The sequence below is a fragment of the Lissotriton vulgaris genome, chromosome 5, assembly GCF_964263255.1.
Source record: "Lissotriton vulgaris chromosome 5, aLisVul1.2, whole genome shotgun sequence".
Lineage (NCBI taxonomy): Eukaryota > Metazoa > Chordata > Amphibia > Caudata > Salamandridae > Lissotriton > Lissotriton vulgaris.
The window spans coordinates 1992447096-1992468417 of NC_141693.1; the positions used below are offsets into that span (position 1 = coordinate 1992447096).

The window sequence follows — 21322 nt, forward strand, 5'->3', positions numbered from 1 at the left end:
CACCTTGATATGCTTTGACGTTCCGTGCACATGGTACAAGCCATAGATGTTCGGCATTGTGGGTCCCTACAGGTTGTTGGTCTCTTTGCCGACCACGTGGAATGTTGTCAGGATTTCTTGGTCGTTTGATCGCATGCTTACTGTCATGTGTCCCTTGAAGGGTAGCGAGTAATGACTCTCCTATATGAAGATCTTGATGTGTGATGGAGAAAGAGTGGGTGTTGGCCTGAGGCATCAGTGTTGCTATATGCCCATCACATTCACTAATGTGATGCCGGCGATCTCCCCTGCGCATGTTGGTTGTGGCCTTCTGTGTCTTTTCAGGTCACTTGTGAACAAGATGAAGAAGGCTTCCTCTTTGTCTACTGATGATGAGTCTTCTAGGCAGTGTCTGTGTCCTTGCAGATATTTGCCAGCTCTGTTCCCTCCACCTTTTCCCATACAGCCGATGGATGTGCACATCTCAGAGACATTGCACACTCATATCCCGGCGAGAGTGGTGCGGTCCAGAGTCACTCAGCAGGCAGGGCATGTCACTCGGCTGTGAAGTAGTGTGGCTCACTGGTTAGAGGCGGCAGACCCGAGAGCAGAGGACCGCCCGGGACCAGGGTTCGATTCCCGGCGCGGCAGGTTTCTGGACCAGGGTCAGCGGACTCGATAATTCTGTCGCCTCGGTGCCCACTCTGATCAGCGATCACACTCGGCAACTCTGGGCATTAGCTTGCCTCATCTTCATTAACGGCCCCACCAGACCACCGGGGATGCCTGGTCTCACCCTGGAGATACCCATTAAGGGACCATCTCTCAGGGAAGCCAGGAAGGGTTTCGCAGCGGTCGAAGCGCCTTGGGACCCTACGGGTAAGTAGTGCGCTATATAAATGCCAATACATTTACATTTACATTTACATTTACATTTACATGCCGGAGGTGTCATAGGCCGTGACTGGAGGGCAACGCTGGTAATGGCGGTGATCGGGTGCAGTTGGAGGCATTGTGGGGCGTGGTGCACAGGTCTCGCTGCTTCGACAGGCAGCAACCTCATTCTCACCTCTCAACAGCGCTGGGGCACAGCACGATCAGCACAGTTCAGCTGGCACGTGTGAGCAGGACTGGTAGAGCCAACAGTGCGAGGGCGCATCTTGAGCTGGCGGGATCTTTGCTGGGATGTCCTTACTTACAGCAGCAGCGGCATGTGTGGTCAATCCTCGTCGCCAATGTCGTAGGCCACCTTCGCATCACGTGGCTACCGCAGCTGTACTCTATACACCCTTCTGACACCAATGAATACACACATCCTATGGATAATAGTATGGGTGAAGACCTTGTGCAGCTTACGACCCCTTTATTATATAGTCTTTGGGCACACCTGGCCAGGGGATGTACAACGGTGCACATCTGGGGCAGTGAGTCACCACGGGTCACGGCTCACTACCATCTTATAGCCACACCCTCTTTGAAGCCACACAGATACCAAAGTCCCTGCTAAAGGGCACTACATCTGCTTGGAAGGGGACCAAGAACCTTCTGAAAGAGTTCAGCCTGAGACCCTGTGGGAGGGCCACCAGACAGAGGGTTTCTGTAACCATCCATAACCCCTCCCAAAGGTCAGAGGAGATGGGGAGAGTTGGGAGAATGTCAGATTACGCCCATGTAGTGCATACATTGAAGGCGTTTTGCTTCAGCTCTTGTTTCAATAACATAGAAATAAATGCCCAGGCAGAAAGGCTGCCTCATTTGCATGTGGCCACACCTCCGCCAAGTTGGGAACGCCCTTTTGCCATTGTGCAGGAACTTCATTTGCTACTGAGAAAAGCACATAACATAAGGGAAGGTAAAACCAGCTGCAGCCACTTGTAACATATACAACTGCCTTTAGAGAACAGATACAGGTGTTAAACCCATTTGTGCTCCTGGCCCCAGGTGGCTCATGATTGCTTAATTTACTCATAATCAGTTGATCAACATGTGAAGGACGGAAGGACGCCCTCTTTGGTTTTAATATTGGGCTTTACACTTTTTCATGACCTGCTAAACTTGTGGCTCCCTTCTGCATCGGGCTCCACTTTACTAACAGTAGCAGTTCTCACCCCCTGCATTAAATAAGAGCACATCTGACCATGTGTGATGTCCATTAGACAACTCTACGACCACAGTCACTTGTCTCCCACGGCTTCATATGTGCTGGTGGTTGCACCGGGGTGTATTTTCTGGGGAGCAGGATACATTTTTCCTCATCAGAGATTAATCCAGAGTAAGAGGGGGACAGAAAAAGAAGATAGGAAAACTGTGTCAAAGGGAGAACCACAAGAGGGAGGTGTGCATGTCGTCCTCCTGCCAGGTGATGGGGCGGGGGAGACTTACATTCCAGGCCAACAAGAACCAGTTGGTACGCCATGGTGATGGCTCGTGGGTCTGTAACCTTCAGGCAGTTCGCCATGGCCTTGGTGTCACTCACGGTACACCCCACTTTCTGTGCTAGCTGAAAGAACAGAAAAACAGGTCACAGAATATTCAAAGGTAGAGGGGAGCAAAAGCCAGGCCAGAGTAAAGCAAAAGGCAGAGGTGAGCAAAAGCAAGGCCAAGGTAAAGTAAAAGCTTAAGGGGATCAAATGCAGGTGCCAGAATAGTCAAAAGCTGAGGGGAGCAAAAGCCAGGTCACAGTAACAAGGGACACGGAGATTGAGGAAGTGTTATAACAAAGTCATGGCCACAAAATTGAAGAAGGAATTGTATGCTTTAATAGTTAGGTACATACAAGGAGAAACACCCCAGCCACCAAGCTCCTACAGGGACCCCCACGACTCGCTGAACCCGTCCTCTCACGGAACCCTTGATCCCCAGGATTCTAGAGGCATACGCGTCTCTAATGTAACCGGGCACGTGGTGAAGACCAGTTACCACACAACTCCCTTCCATTACAATAAACACAAACTATGTAACTTCCTAAAATACAAACTACAAAAAAATATGAACTGAAAATAACCATAAGGGCCAGATAAACGCACAAAACAAAACGCTAACAAACTGGTTGAAACCAGTTTAAAGGAACAAATGATCATAAACACATCACACTAATGGATTAGACAAAGTCTTTCAAGTAGTTTGGAGGAACCACCTTTCTGGCACTTCTTCTCACCACAGGGGAACTCAGTGTTTCACTGTTCCCATACGCCTCAATTCTACTGCGGTCACCACCAGAACTCACCCTTGCGTCACCATCAGAACCACCATGACACCCACAGCAACACGATTGAGATTCCACAACCGGGTGTCCGATGTCCTCGCCCCATTCTTGAACAGTTTTATAACTTGAATGGGTTTAGATAATTTAGCTCGACGACTCCCCGGTAACCTGATCCTAACCCAATCACCAGCATTCACCTCTAGAATCAAACGATTCTTTCCTCACACACATTTTTTTTTCTTTGTCTGTAACCAAAAAATCTTCATTATTCACTTCACACTTATTCATGACCCAACTGGGTGTTAAAAGAGAATTTGCCTTCCTTTTTCTAAAGAGTTCAAAGGGAGTCCTGCCTGTAACAGAGTGAGGCATTAGGCGATATACACACACCTACTTATGTATATCCTCCCTCCAATCCAAACCACCCTCTTTAGCAATACTGATGGTTTCTTTTAACACCCGGTTGAAGCGTTCCATCACAACATTCATCTTTTGTTGATATAAAGAACATTTTGCATGCTTCACACCTCTTTCTGACAAAAATTATTCCATTTCCCTGAACACCATCTGCACACCATTGTAGGCCTGGGTGGGAAATTCCTTTCCGCTCGTGGAATTTGCGGAATTTGGGTAATTTCACGTTCCGCGGAGAATGTGGAATTGCCCAAAAATTCTGCGATCTGAGGCTTTGGGGAATTTTTTGCTTGTTCGTTCTTTAAAAATGAGTGTTTGCGGGATATTTCCCCTGAACACGCAAACCTCGTTCGCAAACAGGAAAAAAGTCATGCGAATGGGCGGAACAAGCAATTCCGCGCATTCGCAGAACTTTTGCATGCTCGCACAGATTTTTTACCATTTCGTGGAGCTTTGTGTAGCACAACTAAATTACGCCCACCACTTCACCATTGTCAGTCAACAATTTGCCAGGGATCCCCTTGCGCCCGAACAGATCTTGTAAGAAAGATATAATATGACGAGTTTCAATGCACTTAGTGATGACAATCTCATGCCATCGTGAAAACAAATCTACCAGCACCAACACATAGTGTGATCCACACCGATCATGAATGGGTCCCACAATATCCAAAGCCACCTCTTCCCACCTCATAACCATGGGCTGTACTTAAGGCTTCAAAATCTTGTCGCTCATCATACATCATCGTGCACACTCACGGACTAACCTTTCAGCCTCAAGATCCATACAGGCCACCAATATCTTGCTCTCAACCTCTACTTGGTTTTAGAGATGCCCAAGTGACTCACATGAGCTAGCTCCAGTAAAATGTTATGAAGTACTACTGGGGGCACCAGTCTTGTTCCACGAAATAACCCATTCCTCTCAGACCAACACTTCTCAGACTCACCAACAACATGATCCTTTTTACACCAACCTGATCTCAATTTAGAAAATACTTCTTGAATATCTGTATGTTCTTTCACAGCTTTCCGCCACTCCAACTCAGAAGTGGCAGATCCCTTGATAGCACAAACACAAACTTCTTACTCTATTTCCCCTTTGACATATTCTCCATTAGTGTCATGCTCAGATACCAATCTCGACAATGCATCGGCAATAACGTTCCTACACCCTGGAATGTACTCAACCACAAAATTGTACTCCTGCAGAGCCACAAGCCAGCGAGTAGTTCTCCCCGAAACCACGTCAATACCTTTGTTAGTGTTAGAAAATATTTCCCTCAATGGTTTGCGATCTGTCTTTACACAAAACTCTGCCCCCCATAAAAACAGCCTCAACGTTATCACTGCCCAATGAATCGCCAAAGCCTCTCTCTTAATAACAGAATACAGTAATTCTGGACCACGAAGACTTCTGGAAGCAAACATCATGGTTCTGGTGTCCAAACCTTCACCCTGCAATAACACAGCACTAGACCCTTAACATTAGCATCAGTAATATTAGTGCTCTTCATGCTAGGATCAAATGCTCGTAAACTAGGTGCTTTCTCCAACTCCTCCTTCAACATCTCAAATTCTGCTTCACACCGATCATCCCACAGAAATGACACTCCCTTCTTCAACAACAGTCTAGAACACTTGGATGCAATGTTATCAATAAACTTACAATAGTACTCCGCCACACCCAAAATCTTAACAACTCATCCTTGCTAGACGGAGATGCCAACTCCCTTATGGTCTTGACCAAACTTAATTTTGGCTTAACACTATCTTTAGACACTCCATGACCCAAATATTCAATGAATGACTTCCTGAATTTTTCCATCATATTGCTCAAATGTACTTGTTCCAACCTCTCAAGAACCAACCTCACCCTTTCATCATGGACACTAGTGTCAGGACCAAATATCAAGATATCATCTTGGTATATTTTTATAACTTCCACAACTTTCAACATTTTCTACATGATTCTCTGAAAAACAGAAGCCACAGAATCTAGCCCAAAAAGCATCCTTTTGAACCGGTATGTCCCAAACATTGTAACAAACGCTGTCAGATCTCTAGACTCAACCCCCAACTCAATTTGTTAATAAGCAGATTTCAAATCGATCATCATGAACACTTCAGCACTCCCCAATGACGCCAACATCTCAGTGATGTTTGGGATAGGATGCTTATCGACAACTACTCCTTTATGAAGTTCAAGCAGATTCAGACATAAGCGTATTTCACCATTAGTCTTTTTGGCGATCAAAACAGGGGCCAACCAACAAGTCGCGTCAACCTCTTCAATAACACTGTCACTCAACAGCTTCTCCAACTTCATACCATCTCTGTCAGCACAGTCCATGCAAGACGTAAAACGTAAGGGGTTGCGACCGGCAACGAGGAGGAGGATGACGGCAACGAGGAGACACAATGGTGAGGAGGAGGGCGGCCCGAAGACCCAAGAGAGAAGGTAAGTGTTTTTTTTTTTACCCTTTTTAAAAACAATTTGGTGGGACTGGGACGGAGCAGAGTTCCACAGAGGTTTTTTAAAACTTCCTGGAGCTCCGCGGAGTGCCATTCCGCATACTCCACCCAGGCTTGGTCATCACCAAGTCATGCCGAAACGGTTGAAGAAGGAATTGTATGCTTAAAATAGAGTTAGGTACATACAAGGAGAAACACCCCAAAACCAAGCTCCTTCCGGGACCGCCACCACTAGCTGCAACCGTAACAGGGCACAAGGTGAAGCCCAGTTACTACAAGTGTTACTATGGTTTGATCGATAAAGTAATATTTATTTACAATGTACTGAAAATCTGACTGCTACTTTTACACTTTTTTTTTGTCACAAGAATCTACCACAATGAGCATCAACTAAAAAAAGTAACAAACATACGCAATGAGCACTAAAGCCTCAGTGTCGCTTCTGGCTAAACACAGGTTCTAGTCCAAAGCCCTGTGTACCGTGCATCAGTCCATCTAGGACCCGGTCACAAGTGTCATCACAGGGCTGCCACTACTCTGCCCCACCTGCAGGATATCTCACGCGAGTAACTCAAACAAACTCCAGACTGTTTAAAAAACATTCAACATGACATTTATGGAGTAGGCGCTTCACACATAATTGGACATACAAAACCACCAACGGGAAGGACCCCAGTGCTTAGCACCCCCATATGCAGCCTGCTTTATTCTAGAATCTATTGGTCTCTGCTCCTGGAGTATGGCTGTGCTGGTCTATATACCGCACTTTCTTACCACTTCAAAGTCGCAAATCAACTTGATATTTTGTGCCTTTACCTTTTTAGCCCAGAAGAGAGGGTCCCTTTGGATAGCCCAGGGGGACAGGCCGACGCCGCTCTGGCTGATGGCTCGCTTGTACTTTCCCACGTTGTATGGAGTCAGTGTCTATGGTTTTCAGAGAGGGACAAAAGACAAGAGAGATTACTGATTGTATGTATCTCTCCCCTCATCCTACAAAACATGGAAATATGGTCCCTCTTAAAGACATTAAATTGTTTAGTGAACCAATTTACAATCCCTAATAAGTCTTTGTTGCTTCACATTACCTTTGTCTTTGGTCTTTTTTGTTTTGTCGACAACTTACAATATTTTTATTTTCTTCATGCAAAGTGTTACTCTTGTCCAGGGTGACTCATCCCGGAAGACTGTGCCAACTGAAAACCCTGCAAATAAGACATTTCTGTTCAAAGTTAGGGGGTGTAAGGTTCCTAGTGGGGATGGCTTGATGTACTTCCAACACCCACAATGGCAGGTTGTGGGGGGATGTCTGTGCAATGCTGTGCTTCTGCTAAATGAGAACAAGCGCCCAGGAATCGGGAAGGCTAGCAAAAGACAGTCGGACCAGCTTTGATGTAGTTGGGGTAGTTTAGTTTTTCCATAAAATGGACCTATGGTGCCCCAGGCCAGAGTTCTTAAATGAACAAGGCGGGCAAAGGCTTGGCTCTCCCAGGGCAGACACTAGTCGCAGTCTACAGCAGACTCAATCAACACAGTAAACCCAACCAGTCTGCACTAGTTCAGTGTCCAAGTCCTAGTGCCCTGAAGTATTCTTTGTGTGTGCTGGGCACAGGATGTTTATTCAATGGCTGGTCTGGTGCTTGTCTGTTCAGATTCTAGCAGAATCCTGAGTCTTTGGAAAGGGCTCCGTTTTCTCAGCCTCTAGTCTACAGAAAGGAAAATGATTAATCCAGGGTGGGCGCCATCTTGTCTGGGCCCGGAAGCGCACAGCTTGTGAACCAGTACTGAGTTCCTGCCAGCAGGCGTAATGGGCGGGTGCTGGTGTAACTATAGGCTGTCCACAGGTGCTACCTGCAGAAAGTAACGGTCTGTGTCCTGCCTTGGAGAAACAAAGTGAACCAAGCCAGTAATGTCCCAGCAATCCTAGCGGCCCGAGCCGATGTACTCAGATGGTATGGGAGCTGGTGTTGAAGGCTAACACTATTATAGCAGCCACTCCATCACCGCCCAGAATAGACCGGATATCGTCCAGGGTTTTCACTGGCACAGTCTCAGTTCAGAGAGCCTTTCAAAACCCCAACTGAGTAGAGATGAGCCTTCATTGAGGCACCACTGGTCCTTACAGAACCAGAAACAGCGCAGGGTTAGAAAAGGGCGACAAATCAAGAAATACATGTTTAATCAAGCCTAGTTTTCTTTAGGACTGCAAAGCATTGCTCCAGGTTCTGCTGATGTCGCTTTGAAGCGCCAAACTAGAAACCAGGACATCACCAGACTAGAAACAAAAAACACACAAAGAAAAACCCAAAGCCCAGAATCTGAGTCAACATCAGAACTACCTCAACCCTCCTGCAGTCATAAAGGAGTTGAACATCCAATTCTTCAGAGAACACTATGGCTTCGCTTGATAGGAATCACATCCAGGTTCCTTGTAAACAGTCCTGAATTGCCGCTGAGGACTCCCACCCTTGTTCAGTGCTCCGTTGCTTTCTACGTAGGTTTGCATTCAAAAAATACCTATGGATGCCACAGTAGTGAACTCTGTTCTCAGATGGGAAAGGATGAAGCCCGTCATGACACAGTCTTATTGGTTCTATCGCCAGTGGAAGGAATCCGCAGATTTCTTACCTGTAGACTGACACTGGCTCCCCCAGCAGACTCCCCAAAGAGGGTGATGTTATCCGGGTCACCCCCAAAGGCAACAATGTTTCTCTTCACCCAGGAAATGGCCATGTGCTGGTCCCAGAGTCCATAGTTACCTGAGCAAAAACAAAATGCATTTCAAAATCTAAAACAGGACTGTCTCAGCCCAACCTGACCAGACTTTCAAAAGCACTGGTCTGGGCTGAGAAAAAATAAACACCTTATTACGTTACAATCCGGCCCCTCCTCACTAGGAAAACTAGAAGAGACAGGCACTGAAAGCAGTAGATGTTAAAAGAAATTCACTTCTACTGAGAGATGTTTCATCTCCGGCTTTACACCCTGCCCTGAAGAAGCCCCAATTCTTGCAACCGTAACCTTGGCCATCCTCATGATCTTACCACAACAGGAGAATCATCCGTACTAAACGTTTTGAGACGGGCACTGGCATACTATCCCCACTTGCCATGAACTTTATTAGAAAAAGACTTGAAATACAGAACTCGCTGGGCCTAACTTCAATGAGCTATTATCACTCCTTAACTCAATTCTTCAATCGACTTGGAACTTAGAATGTTCGGAAGCAGAACTTCGTAGATCAACCACAAGCCCATTTCAGTGGTCACACTCTTTGTAGTCAGCCATCATATCAGACCATCCTGCACAAAAATTGGGATGCCTTCAAGGCATCTTACAAAGGTGACACATATCCATTGGCACTGGCCAACCCTAGAGCCACATATGCAAGTTTTGGCCACATGTGGTTGCCTCAATAGGCAGATTATTGGACTGACATCTTTACCGAAAACTGCACAAAGCAAAACTAAGACCAGCCTAGTCTGTGCCCAGGCAAGTAACAGTGTTCCTCCTGAATCTTTCCTGTCAGTTGTTTTCATATTCAATTCAGCCACTTGTCTGATCAGCGACCTCCTCCTCATATCTCTGGCTGCTGACGACACATCACCATCAAGATGATGCATTACAGACAGGGACATTATAGTTAGGAATTAGAATTTTAAAATACCTTAGAAATTCACTGAAAAAAACAAAAGTTATCGAGACGTTAAAGTTAGGCTTAAATTTCAATCTGCAAAACCATAGAAATTCAGCAGTTATAGTTACCTGAGCTAATTATAACTTAAGCCCCCACCATGCACTGCTTATGACCTCACATATTACATCACTCATGAAATGGTCAGTGACATCACTTATGACATCTCAAGAAACTGGTCCTTTTTATGAAATTTGTCAAAGTAAGCCAATGGTTGAAAGGGGTGGACCGAATGTCCCCTCTGTAAACTGTTACCAGTAGGTCTATTTGACAGCTGTTCTATCAAAATCCCAGACCTAAAAAGAAGCTCCTGTGGAAGGAGGGTGTGAAAAGATAGTGATAGAGAGAAGGAAGAGCAAGAGTGAGATTGCAGAGTAATGTGAAGGGAAGAAAGGGGGGCACTCATTTATTCTATATACATAAAAATCACTGCGAAAAGCAATTTTAAAGCCAGTAGGTCTAGCTTGTTTTAGGTTTATTTGTTCGTTGTTCTGTGATGTATTTGGACGTACTTGCAGAAAACCCAGAAATAGGCACCCAAATACGGGTTAGGTGGTGTGATGTATCTCACACAGAAGTCTAGTTCTCATGGTTCAGGCCCACCCATAATTAAACACACCACGCCCCTTGCCAAACTAAATATAAGTTAGGCTTCTTTGGCCTGTCCTGATTTAGAGATCCCCCATCTTTCTCATCCCACTTAAAGCACTGTCTCGCTCGTTCCTTTGTTGGCGCTCTTGCCCACCATGTTTTATTCTTGTTTCACCAACTCCCCTAACCAGAGGACTAGATGCCTAAGGCCAACTACTGCTACCCACAAAGCACCTTGATGGTGAAATTCTAGCATTTTGAGGAAAGACGAATTGGCCTAACGGCTAGTGCGGTCGACCTCGAATCTGGGGAACTGGGCTCGACTCTCTGTAATGACGCTGAACATCCGGTGGTTCGGGGCAAATCACTTAATCTCCCCATGCCTAACAAAAATGAATGTGTCCTCACTTAACGCAAATGGTGCTATGTAAAGCGCTCAGATACCCCATACCTTCGGGTCAACTTTGCGCAATATAAAAAAAAAGTAATTCTATTTACAAGGTTCTTACGTCATTCGTTTGCTCCTGTTCCTTGCAGCGCCTTAAGGCAGCTTTTATGGTGCTGAGGAGTGCAAGACCCTGCCTTCATTCATTCATTTAGAGGTGGCAAACACTATAGATCAGTGCATTTCCGCCTTCCTGTCCAATAGCTGCACTGCTCACCCCAGCATCTCCCATCCTTCGCGCCACACAAGCATCAGCACTGGCCATCAAGTGTGTGGTACTGCTCTGAGATTGGTGACCCTTACCTTAGGGACATTTTAGGGATTTATGATCCAATTTCAACTTTTGAATGCCCTCTTAGGCCAGGTCACTGGCAGTGCAGTCATACTAATCCAAAGTCTAAATATGTTTTCATCTAATAGTCGGGGCTAGTGGTGTGTGGCCTCAATACTGTCTGTAGGAAGGTGGCTACCTGACTATGGTTACCCCAGATTGTTTGCCTGTGTTTAGCTGGTTTTCGACTTAGTTGGCCTGGCTCCCTGCTAATCAGGGCCCCGGCTATCTGCTCTCTCTGTAAAATGGATTCTATGTACCCTAGGTGCATAACTAAATTGGCTTGGGTCACCTTATCAGCCCCTGTATAATGCACTATAGGTGCCCAGGGCATAGGTGCCACCCAAGGCCTACCAGGGGCTGCAGCATATCTTTTTGCCACCCCTGGCTGGCTATCCAAAATTGACACAACTGGCTGATCACTCAGCTGGGGCAAGTGGGTGTAATCACCCCTTGCTTAGCTATAGTATACCTATATCTAAACCTATATCTGGACACATATAAACCTGTGAGTCACTCCTATGGAAGGCCTTATCAATCCTGGAGGCAGAGTGCGTGGTTTAATGTGAGATGGAGCTCTGGCATGAGCTGAGCCTGTCTGCAGCTGTCGGGAACAACTCCCTAAGCTGTTCCGGGATAATGCCATACCATATACTATTAAGTGCCTTATAATCCTCGCGGTTATATAGCAACTTTGGTTTGACTTTATCAAAACATGTCGTGTAAGGTGTCATACGAATTGGAATACTACCCCCTCGCCAGTTCCGGCAACAGGGGTAGCATTCCACCCTTCTAGAGGGAGAAGACATGTTACTTTACTGAAACGCGGTTGATTTTAAAAGAGCCTCGGATCCACAAAATGGATGCCTCTGCCACAGACACGGGTCTGGCCTCCTGCTGCTGACCGAAACTCAGCAGATGGTGGCCTGGACAAATGGTTTCCTGTTGCAGGACGGTGTTACACCACGCCAGACAGGAGATAGTGGATTGTAGCAGGGAGGTTTCAAAGAAACCAGACACTGCCTGGGGAGCACAAGGCTGCCCCTTGCATAATCCGGCCAAACCGGTTCTGGGGCACACCAGCCCCAGTCCCAGCGCGGCCTGGATCAAAGGAAAGGGGGATATCCACCCCCTTCCTGAGTCCCACCCATAGGAGGGGACCTAGCAGGTAATCCAGCCCACCAGATTCGAATAAGAGTGGGAGCAGTGCCAATGCAACTCAGATTATCCTGAAGAAACATAAGAAACGAAACTCTGGACCCTTCGACATCCTACTCAACGTAGAAGACTGAAGAATCTCTCTTGTGGTCAAGGAGTGACCACCCTGTGCAAACAGACACCATCCAGCACCTCGACCCTTGCTTTGTTGCAGTTCCTGCCGGAACTCGAGCGGCAGAGATAGACGAGATCAAGCTTGCCTGCCTTCCTCCAGCCCGATCCACAGTCCCTGCAGAGCTGAGACCCGTGGAGGCGACCGGAAGCATGGGGCACGCCATCTTGAAATGGCCACGAGACGCTGACTGCGCAGCCCACGAGTGACCCTCGAAGCTGTGCACCGGGGTTTGAGAAGCCCCAACCCTGAGCTACTCTTGCACCGAAGCTACCCCCCTCCACACTCAACGAGTGCTGCGTGGGGCCCTTCTGCTTGTGTTGGCTCGACGCGTTGGCCCGGTCACTTGCCAGCTGGCTTGTGGCCCCTGTGCCAACGAAAACCTTAAACCGACTTGCTTTTCTGGTTGCTCCAGATTTGCACCAGCTCCTGTGAAAAGGAGCCCCCGCTCTGACCCTCCTGGTCTGAGTGAGAAGCAATCTCCCGGTTACGCGCGGATTGCTTTTGCCAAGTGTTGTTTGCTCCAATATTGAAGCCAACGGCGCGGACGGTGAGAGCCTGCGTGGGACAGATCGTGAACCGCTCCTGGACATCGCAGATGCCCCAGAGCCCACGTGACAGCGGAGAGAAGCTCCTCGACAACCATCTGATTGCGCCCGACATTGCCTGGTTCCGTCCTGGTTCCACCCTGGTCACTGCTGAGTGACCCAGACTCTGTCCCCTCTGCTTTCAGATACTTCTCGACTTCGATCCACCCTTGGATCACACCGGACACTTCTGCTTTCCATCGCCTGCAGCATCTTCAGCTCCAAGCACCAAGAGCCTGCGTGTCAAAACCCGACGCCACTTCGACCCTGTGCACCCGCTTCCTGTGGGTGAGGTAACATTGCAACACCGGTGTTCCCACACTGGTACACACCTCTAGGGTCTGTGTCTTAAGTTTTGTTCCTCTAGGTTCAGCGGAAGTATCTTTAAACTCGCTTTGTGTAACTTTTACGCACCATTGACATTGCATTGGTGCAAGCCGCACTTTACGTGCTGCACCCGAATCCCGCGGGCTTTTCCCGACTTCAGCATTGCTAGTCCAGACTGCTCCCAGCGATTCCCTAGGCCCTAGGCCTAACCACTGTTCGATTGGTATCACTTATACCACTTTTTTAATATATGGTTTGAGTCACCACCAGCCCTCATCCATAATTGTGCAACTTTGTATGTTATACTGTGCTTTTGATCTAACACTTGTGCCCCTTTGCTCATAACGAGTACTGGGGATTATTTTAGAAATAAACACATATATTTTTATAATATATACTTGTGTGGTGTCCTTTCATTTGATATTGCAGGATTGTATGTGGTAAAACAGCTCGCTTAACACGACCTCTTAAGTTAAGCCTTTGAGGCTGCTTAGTCCATGCTACCCCTAGGATAGCTTGTCTACAAGGTTGGCTTACAACCTGACACCATAAGAGATTGTTTGGACTGATACAAGGTGGTTCCAGACTTGGAAACATCATATATCAGGTCAACTTCTCACACTGTCACACAGCAGCAGCTCACTAATATGATTGCAAGTAATCTCTGTGAACACCTCCCATTTCTTATATGTGAGAAACGGTTTGATTGAATATAAACTTTTTTATGGATCTTGGATCGGGTGTTGAAAAACCAATACAACCTTTCCCTGCAAAATGTCTATAATAGACCTCCATACACCACCAGCATCAACAGTAAATTAAAGAAACACGATATTTAAAACAAATTGAGAATTATATAAAGTCATCAGGGCAAGGCTCTGCAGAATAGACCTGGATCTCTCAGAGGGGGGGGGAGGGGGGGGCCTGAAAGCCCGAGGCCCTGGGCCAGCACCCACTTCGCCTTACCTGGCGCATTTTCATCTCCGGTGCTCAGGAACCCCAGGGGTCCCACGCGGTAGTTGAAGGTCACCACGATGACGTTGCCGCGCACTGCCAGCTCTTCGCCGTCGTATAAGTGGTTGTTCAAGAAGTTGGCTCCCTGACTCGCCCCCAGCAGGAAGCCTCCACCATAGATCCAGACCATGACAGGCATGTGGGTGGAAACTGTAGGAGAGAAGAGAAGGTGTCAGCGCCACCTAGAGGTAGGACATGTGGGTGGAAACTGCAGGAGAGAAGAGAAGGTGTCAGCGCCCCCTAGAGGTAGGACATGTGGGTGGAAAGGAAACTGCAGGAGAGAAGAGGTGTCAGCGCCACCTAGTGGGTGGAAAGGAAACTGTAGGAGAGAAGAAGAGGTGACAGCGCCCCCTAGAGGTAGAACACGTGGTTGGAGAAGGTGGGAGAGACCAGAAGGTGTCAGGAGACCGTGCAAGGAGGCCATGTGGGTGGGGGCTGTGAGATAGAAGATAAGGTGTCAGCGTCCCGCCTCGTGGAGGTTGGCCATGTGGGTGGAGACTGTGGGAGAGAAGAACTTGTGTCAGGGCCCCCTAGAGGCATGGCATGTGGGTGGAGACTGCAGGAGAGAAGAGAAAGTGTCAGCCCTCTCTGCAGGCACCCTGTTTGTAGGGCTGCCACCTGGCCGGATTTATACTGCCAATTTTCATGCCCTGGCCGGGACACATTTTAGAAAAATCACCTAAAGCCAGTATTTTTGCCCTTTATTAGTACATATTTTAAACAGTAAATGTTAGAAGAAAACCCATTAAATGTGTTCTACGACTGGTTTGATGACATTTGACTGATAATTAAAGTGAAGAAAGACAGAAAGGAAATATTAAAAATCAGTATGGACAATTTTGCATAACGTTTACTAAAGTAGTGCAGAGGACAAACGTACCTGCTACAAAGCACCTGTAACTTGCATATCTCAGAATTGTATTTTATGTAGACAGCTCGTAAGTTAACATAGCCCAGTGAGATGTGAACTGCTCTCAAACAGGTGCATGCACTGAAAGGCATAGGTTTATAGAACCTTATGTTTTCCCCCGTCTTTGGTTGGGTAGAAATAAAGCTTATTAGATACGCCAACCTCCGCCACTGTGTTAGGTTTTAAATCCTGAGTTTGTGCTTTTTAAGACCAAGCACTCTTAAACGATCCTGTCCACCATTATGGATGACACGTGACTCCTACACCTTGAGGTCCTCATTGTTTTAGATAATGTTTCCAATACAATCATTTATACACTTGTATGCTTCCTTGTCTCTCTATAATGTTTGTGGGAATTACAGTGCTCTGTAACCATACATTGAGGGATGGCCCCAAACCCCACACAGCTGCGACAGACCCAGGACCTGCTGACCTTCAGGAGACTTCTCAAGACCTGGCTGATTGAGCAGTAGCTGCACCCCCCTCCCCCTCTCAGAGCCACGAGACCCTCACGGGTGAGTAGCGCACTCTAGAAATAACTGATTGGTTGATTGGTATAAAAAGCACTATAAAAGAAATTAAACATATGTGCGAGAGGAGCTATGGAGAGATGAGGGGCGCCCTTGGAGAGTGGTAGTGAGGGAATCCTAAAGGAGGCGGCCAGTCAGTCAGTCAAAGAACTTTATTTCGGTAAACATACCATAAAAAGGCCATACACAAAATACACATCAAAAGGAGGAGGCAATTGGGGGGGTGGTAACAAAAAGTGTTGAACAGACTCCACCTGCCCTAAAGCCGGCCTTGATTGAACATTAACTACACTACACATCATGTGTGATTTCCATTAAAAAATACCTTTTCGTTATACTCCTTAGATTATTGAAATAGTTTTTCACCCAAATGCTACAAATCAGACTCTTTAGGATCGGAGTTACATTGCCTCCACGCAATGTCACTCGTGTGTCACCAGCGACAACAGTCTCCCTTTTCAAATACAAGTCTCACAGCTTGAGCCACACTCCCACTTATGTTGTATGTTATTATAGGTAGATCTCATAGGGAATGGAAAAATCCAAGACGGCTGCCCAATGACCGATTCTCAGCAAATGAGTGTGGGCCTAATTAGGCTTGGGTGGTAACTTTTAATCCTCTGATAAGTGAAGGCAGGAGAGGTTCTATCACCACCCATCTCTAAACCAGGCCCTTTACCTGCCAACATCCCCATGGCCACATAAATAGGTGCATCTAGAAATATGTGGACCCCAGGCTAACACAATGCACAACACCTGTTTATTTATGTCTCTGTGACTCATGGCGCAGTCATGATGCTGCCTCCGTCTCTACCCCGGGAGTGCTGTTGGGAATAGGCCCACACTGCATGATGAGCAGTAAAGTGCGAGCCATGGTGTAACCAGAGGGATGGTGGTCGCTGCGTGCCACCAGGAGCCTCTGGTGAACTAGGCACGTGCAGAGGTTGCCCGTTGCATGGCTCTCTGCAGCTTTTCTGGGCACAAAGCGCGGCACATTCATGGCTCTAGAGCAGGCTTCTATAACGAGTAACTCGCGAGCTACTGTTCACTCTCCAGCTTCCTGTGAGCAGCTCTCCTGCTCAGCCTACTGAACTAGAAGCTTTCTGCTTGACTGAATAAAAATACGTACCCCAAAATTGAAAAGTAAATAATCAAGATGAGAATGTGTGTATTTTCAAAACCCATAATTCCCATACTATATTTAACGCTGATATTTGAATGATAAATCATGCAGCATTGGGATATTTATGACTAATATTAATACATTACTATAATTACCTCGCTGCAGCTGTGGCTGTCATGACTACTCTTGTTTTTAAAATTGTTACTGGTGATTCTGCACGGTGGTGATCAAGGCTGGTAATCCTGCATAGGGTGGCCACTATGTGTGTATGGCACTAATATTATTAGTAGCTTGGGATGATTTTACTTGAACATAAGTAGCTCTAATTAATGTACACGTTGGAGGCCCAGGATCTAGAGGCTGTGGGTGTCTCAGTCTGGATCCAGGGGTCGTGGGTGTTGTCAGTCTGGATCTTGACCACAAGGCTCACCAGCTTGGATCCAGAGGCCATAGGAAGTGTCAGTATTAATCAAAAGATTGGCTGTGTGAGCCTGAATCACGGTCAGTGTGAGTCTGGATCCAGAGATCATGGGCTGAATGAGTCTGGATCCAGAGATCATGGGCTGAATGAGCCTGGATCCAGAGATCATGGGCTGAATGAGTCTGGATCCAGAGATCATGAGCTGAATGAGTCTGGACCCAGAGATCATGGGCTGAATGAGCCTGGATCCAGAGATCATGGGCTGAATGAGTCTGGATCCAGAGATCATGGGCTGAATGAGCCTGGATCCAGAGATCATGGGCTGAGTGCAGCTGGATCCAGAGATCATGGGCTGAATGAGTCTGGACCCAGAGATCATGGGCTGAATGAGCCTGGATCCAGGGATCATGGGCTGAATAAGCCTGGATCCAGAGATCATGGGCTGAATGAGTCTGGATCCAGAGATCATGGGCTGAATGAGCCTGGATCCAGAGATCATGGGCTGAATGAGCCTGGATCCAGAGATCATGGGCTGAATGAGCCTGGATCCAGAGATCATGGGCTGAGTGAACCTGAATCATGGGCTATGGGAGCCTGGATCCAGAGATCACAAGCTGCATGAGCCTGGAGCCAGATATCACAAGCTGCGTGAGCCTGGATCCAGAGATCACAAGCTGCATGAGCCTGGATCCAGAGATCACAAGCTGCGTGTGTCTGGATCTAGAGATCACAAGCTGCGTGAGCCTGGATCCAGAGATCACAAGCTGCGTGACCCTGGATCCAGATACCACAAGCTGCGTAAGCCTAGATCCAGAGATCACAAGCTGCGTGAGCCTAGATCCAGAGATCACAAGCTGTGTCAGCCTGGATCCACAGATCTTGGGCTGTGTGAGCCTGGATCCAAGGATCATGGGTTGTATGGGTCAGGATCCAAGGATCACAAGCTGCATGAGCCTGGATCCAGAGATCGCAAGCTGCGTGAGCCTGGATCCAGATACCACAAGCTGCGTAAGCCTGGATCCAGATATCACAAGCTGCGTGAGCCTGGATCCAGAGATCATGGGCTGAGTGAACCTGGATCCAAGGATCATGGGTTGTGTGGGTCAGGATCCAAGGATCACAAGCTGAGTGAGCCTGGATCCAGAGATCATGGGCTGAGTGAACCTGGATCTAGAAGTTTTGGCTGCACCAGCTTGAATTTGGAGGTCACAAATCCAGAGATCATGGGTTGTATCAGCCTGGATAGAGAGATCTGTGTGAGCCTGGATTCAGAATCACGGGCTGTGTCAGCATGGATCCAAGGATCACATTCTTTGTCTGCCGGAATATAGAGTTCACAGGCTTGATCCAAGGATGACATCATTTGTCTGCCTAGATCCAGATATCACTGGATGAATCCAAGGATCACGGTTTACATCGGTCTGGATCCAGGGATCACTGGCTGTTTAATACAACGTGGACTGTGTGAGTCTGGATCTAGACAACACCAGCTGTGTGAGCCTGCATCCAGAGATCATGGGCTGCGTGAGCCTGGATCCAGAGATCAAGGACTGTGTGAGCCGGGATCCAGAGATCAAGGACTGTGTGAGCCTAGATCCAGAGATCACAGACTGTGTGAACCTTGATCCAGAGATCACAGACTGTGTGAGCACGGATCACGGGCTGTGTGAGCCTGGACCCTGGGATCGCAGATTGTCTGAGCCTGGATTGAGGGATCACAGAGATCGAAGGCTTTGTGAGCCTGGAACTAGGAAACATGTGCTGTATGAGCCGGAATCACAGGCCGTGTGAGCCTGGTTCTAGGGATCGTGGGCTATGTGAGCCTGGATCCAGGGACCACAGGCTCTGTGATCCTGGATCGAGAGATCTTGGGCTTTGTGCATCTGGATCCAAAGGTCAGAGGTGTTTTTCTGTTTGGAGCAGGAAGTCACGGTCAATGTCAGCCTGGACTCTGCAGTCCTCCCCAGCATAGAGATAGAGGCAGTGGTCTTTGAAGGCCTGGATCCAGAGGTCATAGTCCTTGCCAGGTGTTCCCCATCCCCCACTTACTTCCTTTTCTGGACTGTGGGATCCAGATGTTCAGGTACAGGCAGTCGGTGCTCCCAAACGCTTCAGACTGATCTAGCTTAGTCTGCAAACAGCGGGGTTTGAATTCCTGGGTCTTCAGCGTTCCTGAAAAAAGAACAAAAAGATGAGTACAAATGAAATTGACAACTACACTTTTCAAGAGTTATTCCCATGACCCTTCATCCCACGCTTCCAGGCTGACTGACTTGTGACTGACTACACCAGTCCCTACAGCAATTCGGAGACGACACTTGTTGGTAAACAACACCATTTCTCAGAGTTCCATGTAGTGTGCCCTTCGTGGTGAGCCAGTGGCTGCAGTGACCAGGTCACTGAATTATCTGTGTGTCATGATGACTTATGGTGAATGTATGCTGAGTCACTGCTCCTTGTGGCCTCTAGAGGGCGAAGCTGTTCTCTCCCAGTGGTGAGACAACTGGTAAGTACATGAAGGAGGCCTGTCCCAAATATATTACTAAAGCACGGTGTGGCAGCGCACAGCACAGTTTCCATTGAAATGACCAGGGGTGGCTCCTTCGCTGTGAGCAGGTAAATAAATCGTAAATCATACGTTCTGATATAGCGCCTTTCACCGCAAGGTCTCAAGGCGCTTGCTTTGGGAACCCGTCCTGGCTTTTCCCTGCGAGATAACCCCTACTGGGCATCTCCAAGGTGAAAGCCAGGCATCCCATTGCGGTGGGGCCGTAGTGGAGATTAAGCAAGCTATTGCCCAGAGTTGCAGAGTGTGAACCCATGCTTCGAGTAGGCACCGAGGAGAGAATTATCGAGTCCGTGGACATTTTTGAGCTCAAGACCCCGCCGAGCCGGGAATTGAACCCTGGTCCCGGGCCTGACCTCTGCATCCGCGTCTGCCTCCTCTAACCGGTGAGCCACACTTCTCCACTAGAAAAGAAAAAATAAAATGATTATAAGACATTATCATCATTTTATTTTTTTCGTCCTTGCTCCTCAGCTGGTTTGGGGCGGGGCTGGCCTGTGTCAGAGGAACAGGGGAGGAGTGGTGGGCACTCTCCTAAGTGCGTATAAATGTTTGGTGGATGTCTTGGGCCAGCCAAACAGTCATGCGCACTTTGCATGTTCTCAGGCTGCATTACAGCCTGGGTGGAGAACATGCCCAGGCTCCCACTCCCTCTCTGAGCGACATGGCGCTCGGACCAATCACGACCTTGCTATCAGCTTCCTGATTGGCTAGGGGAGTCTGGAACCCTGGGTGCTTCCTGTTCCTGCCCTGGAGTCCTGAAAGCGAACGAAGAGGACTGAGAAGCAGCACCACACAGGTTACTGTTTTTAGTCCTCCCCTCACCCCTGTAAAGCAACCTCTTACCCACAGCCGTTAAGTAGTAGCTGCTACCGGAAATGACAAAGGATAATGTGCGCAAATCCATTTTCATGAAATAGTTATCCTTAACAGATCACCAAATACAGTGTCTTTAGCTGTTTTAACCTTATTAAAATCTTTGTATCCAACACACTTCAGAATTACGAAATAAGGCCTAGATGTAGGTAATTTTATTTTACCACTTCTTAAATACCGAATTTTACCAATTCGGTATTTAAGAAGTGGTAAAATAGAGGGGGGGGGGGATGTAGGTATTATAGAATCGGTAAATACAGAATCGTTGAGATTCGGTATTTACCGATTCTGTAAATACCGATTCGGTAATGCCCATTGATTCAATGGGCATTGAAGCCCATAGGAATCAATGGGCATTACCGAATCGGTATTTACCGATTCGGTAAATACCGATTCCAGCAAAGGGGCAGGGGGTGTCACTTTGACACCCTCTAGCACCCCAAATACTGGCATGTAAGGCATGCCTGTCTGTCACATAGCATTTGTGTGCATGCATACATGTGCATG

The 21322-nt window shown here is 47.5% G+C and overlaps 1 protein-coding gene across 1 annotated transcript in view; it reads right to left on the bottom strand.

The window, feature by feature from the left end:
* The window catches only part of LOC147717968 (bile salt-activated lipase-like), a 49023-nt gene that overhangs the window by 12982 nt on the left and 14719 nt on the right, over window positions 1-21322 (bottom strand). Inside the window, exons 3-7 of the mRNA XM_086924747.1 lie at window positions 19423-19545; window positions 14342-14539; window positions 8699-8829; window positions 6890-6997; window positions 2362-2479 (exon numbers count right to left, since the gene is read on the bottom strand). Coding sequence (XP_086780873.1) covers window positions 2362-2479; window positions 6890-6997; window positions 8699-8829; window positions 14342-14539; window positions 19423-19545 — 678 coding nt within the window. The remainder of the gene's footprint in view (window positions 1-2361; window positions 2480-6889; window positions 6998-8698; window positions 8830-14341; window positions 14540-19422; window positions 19546-21322) is intronic.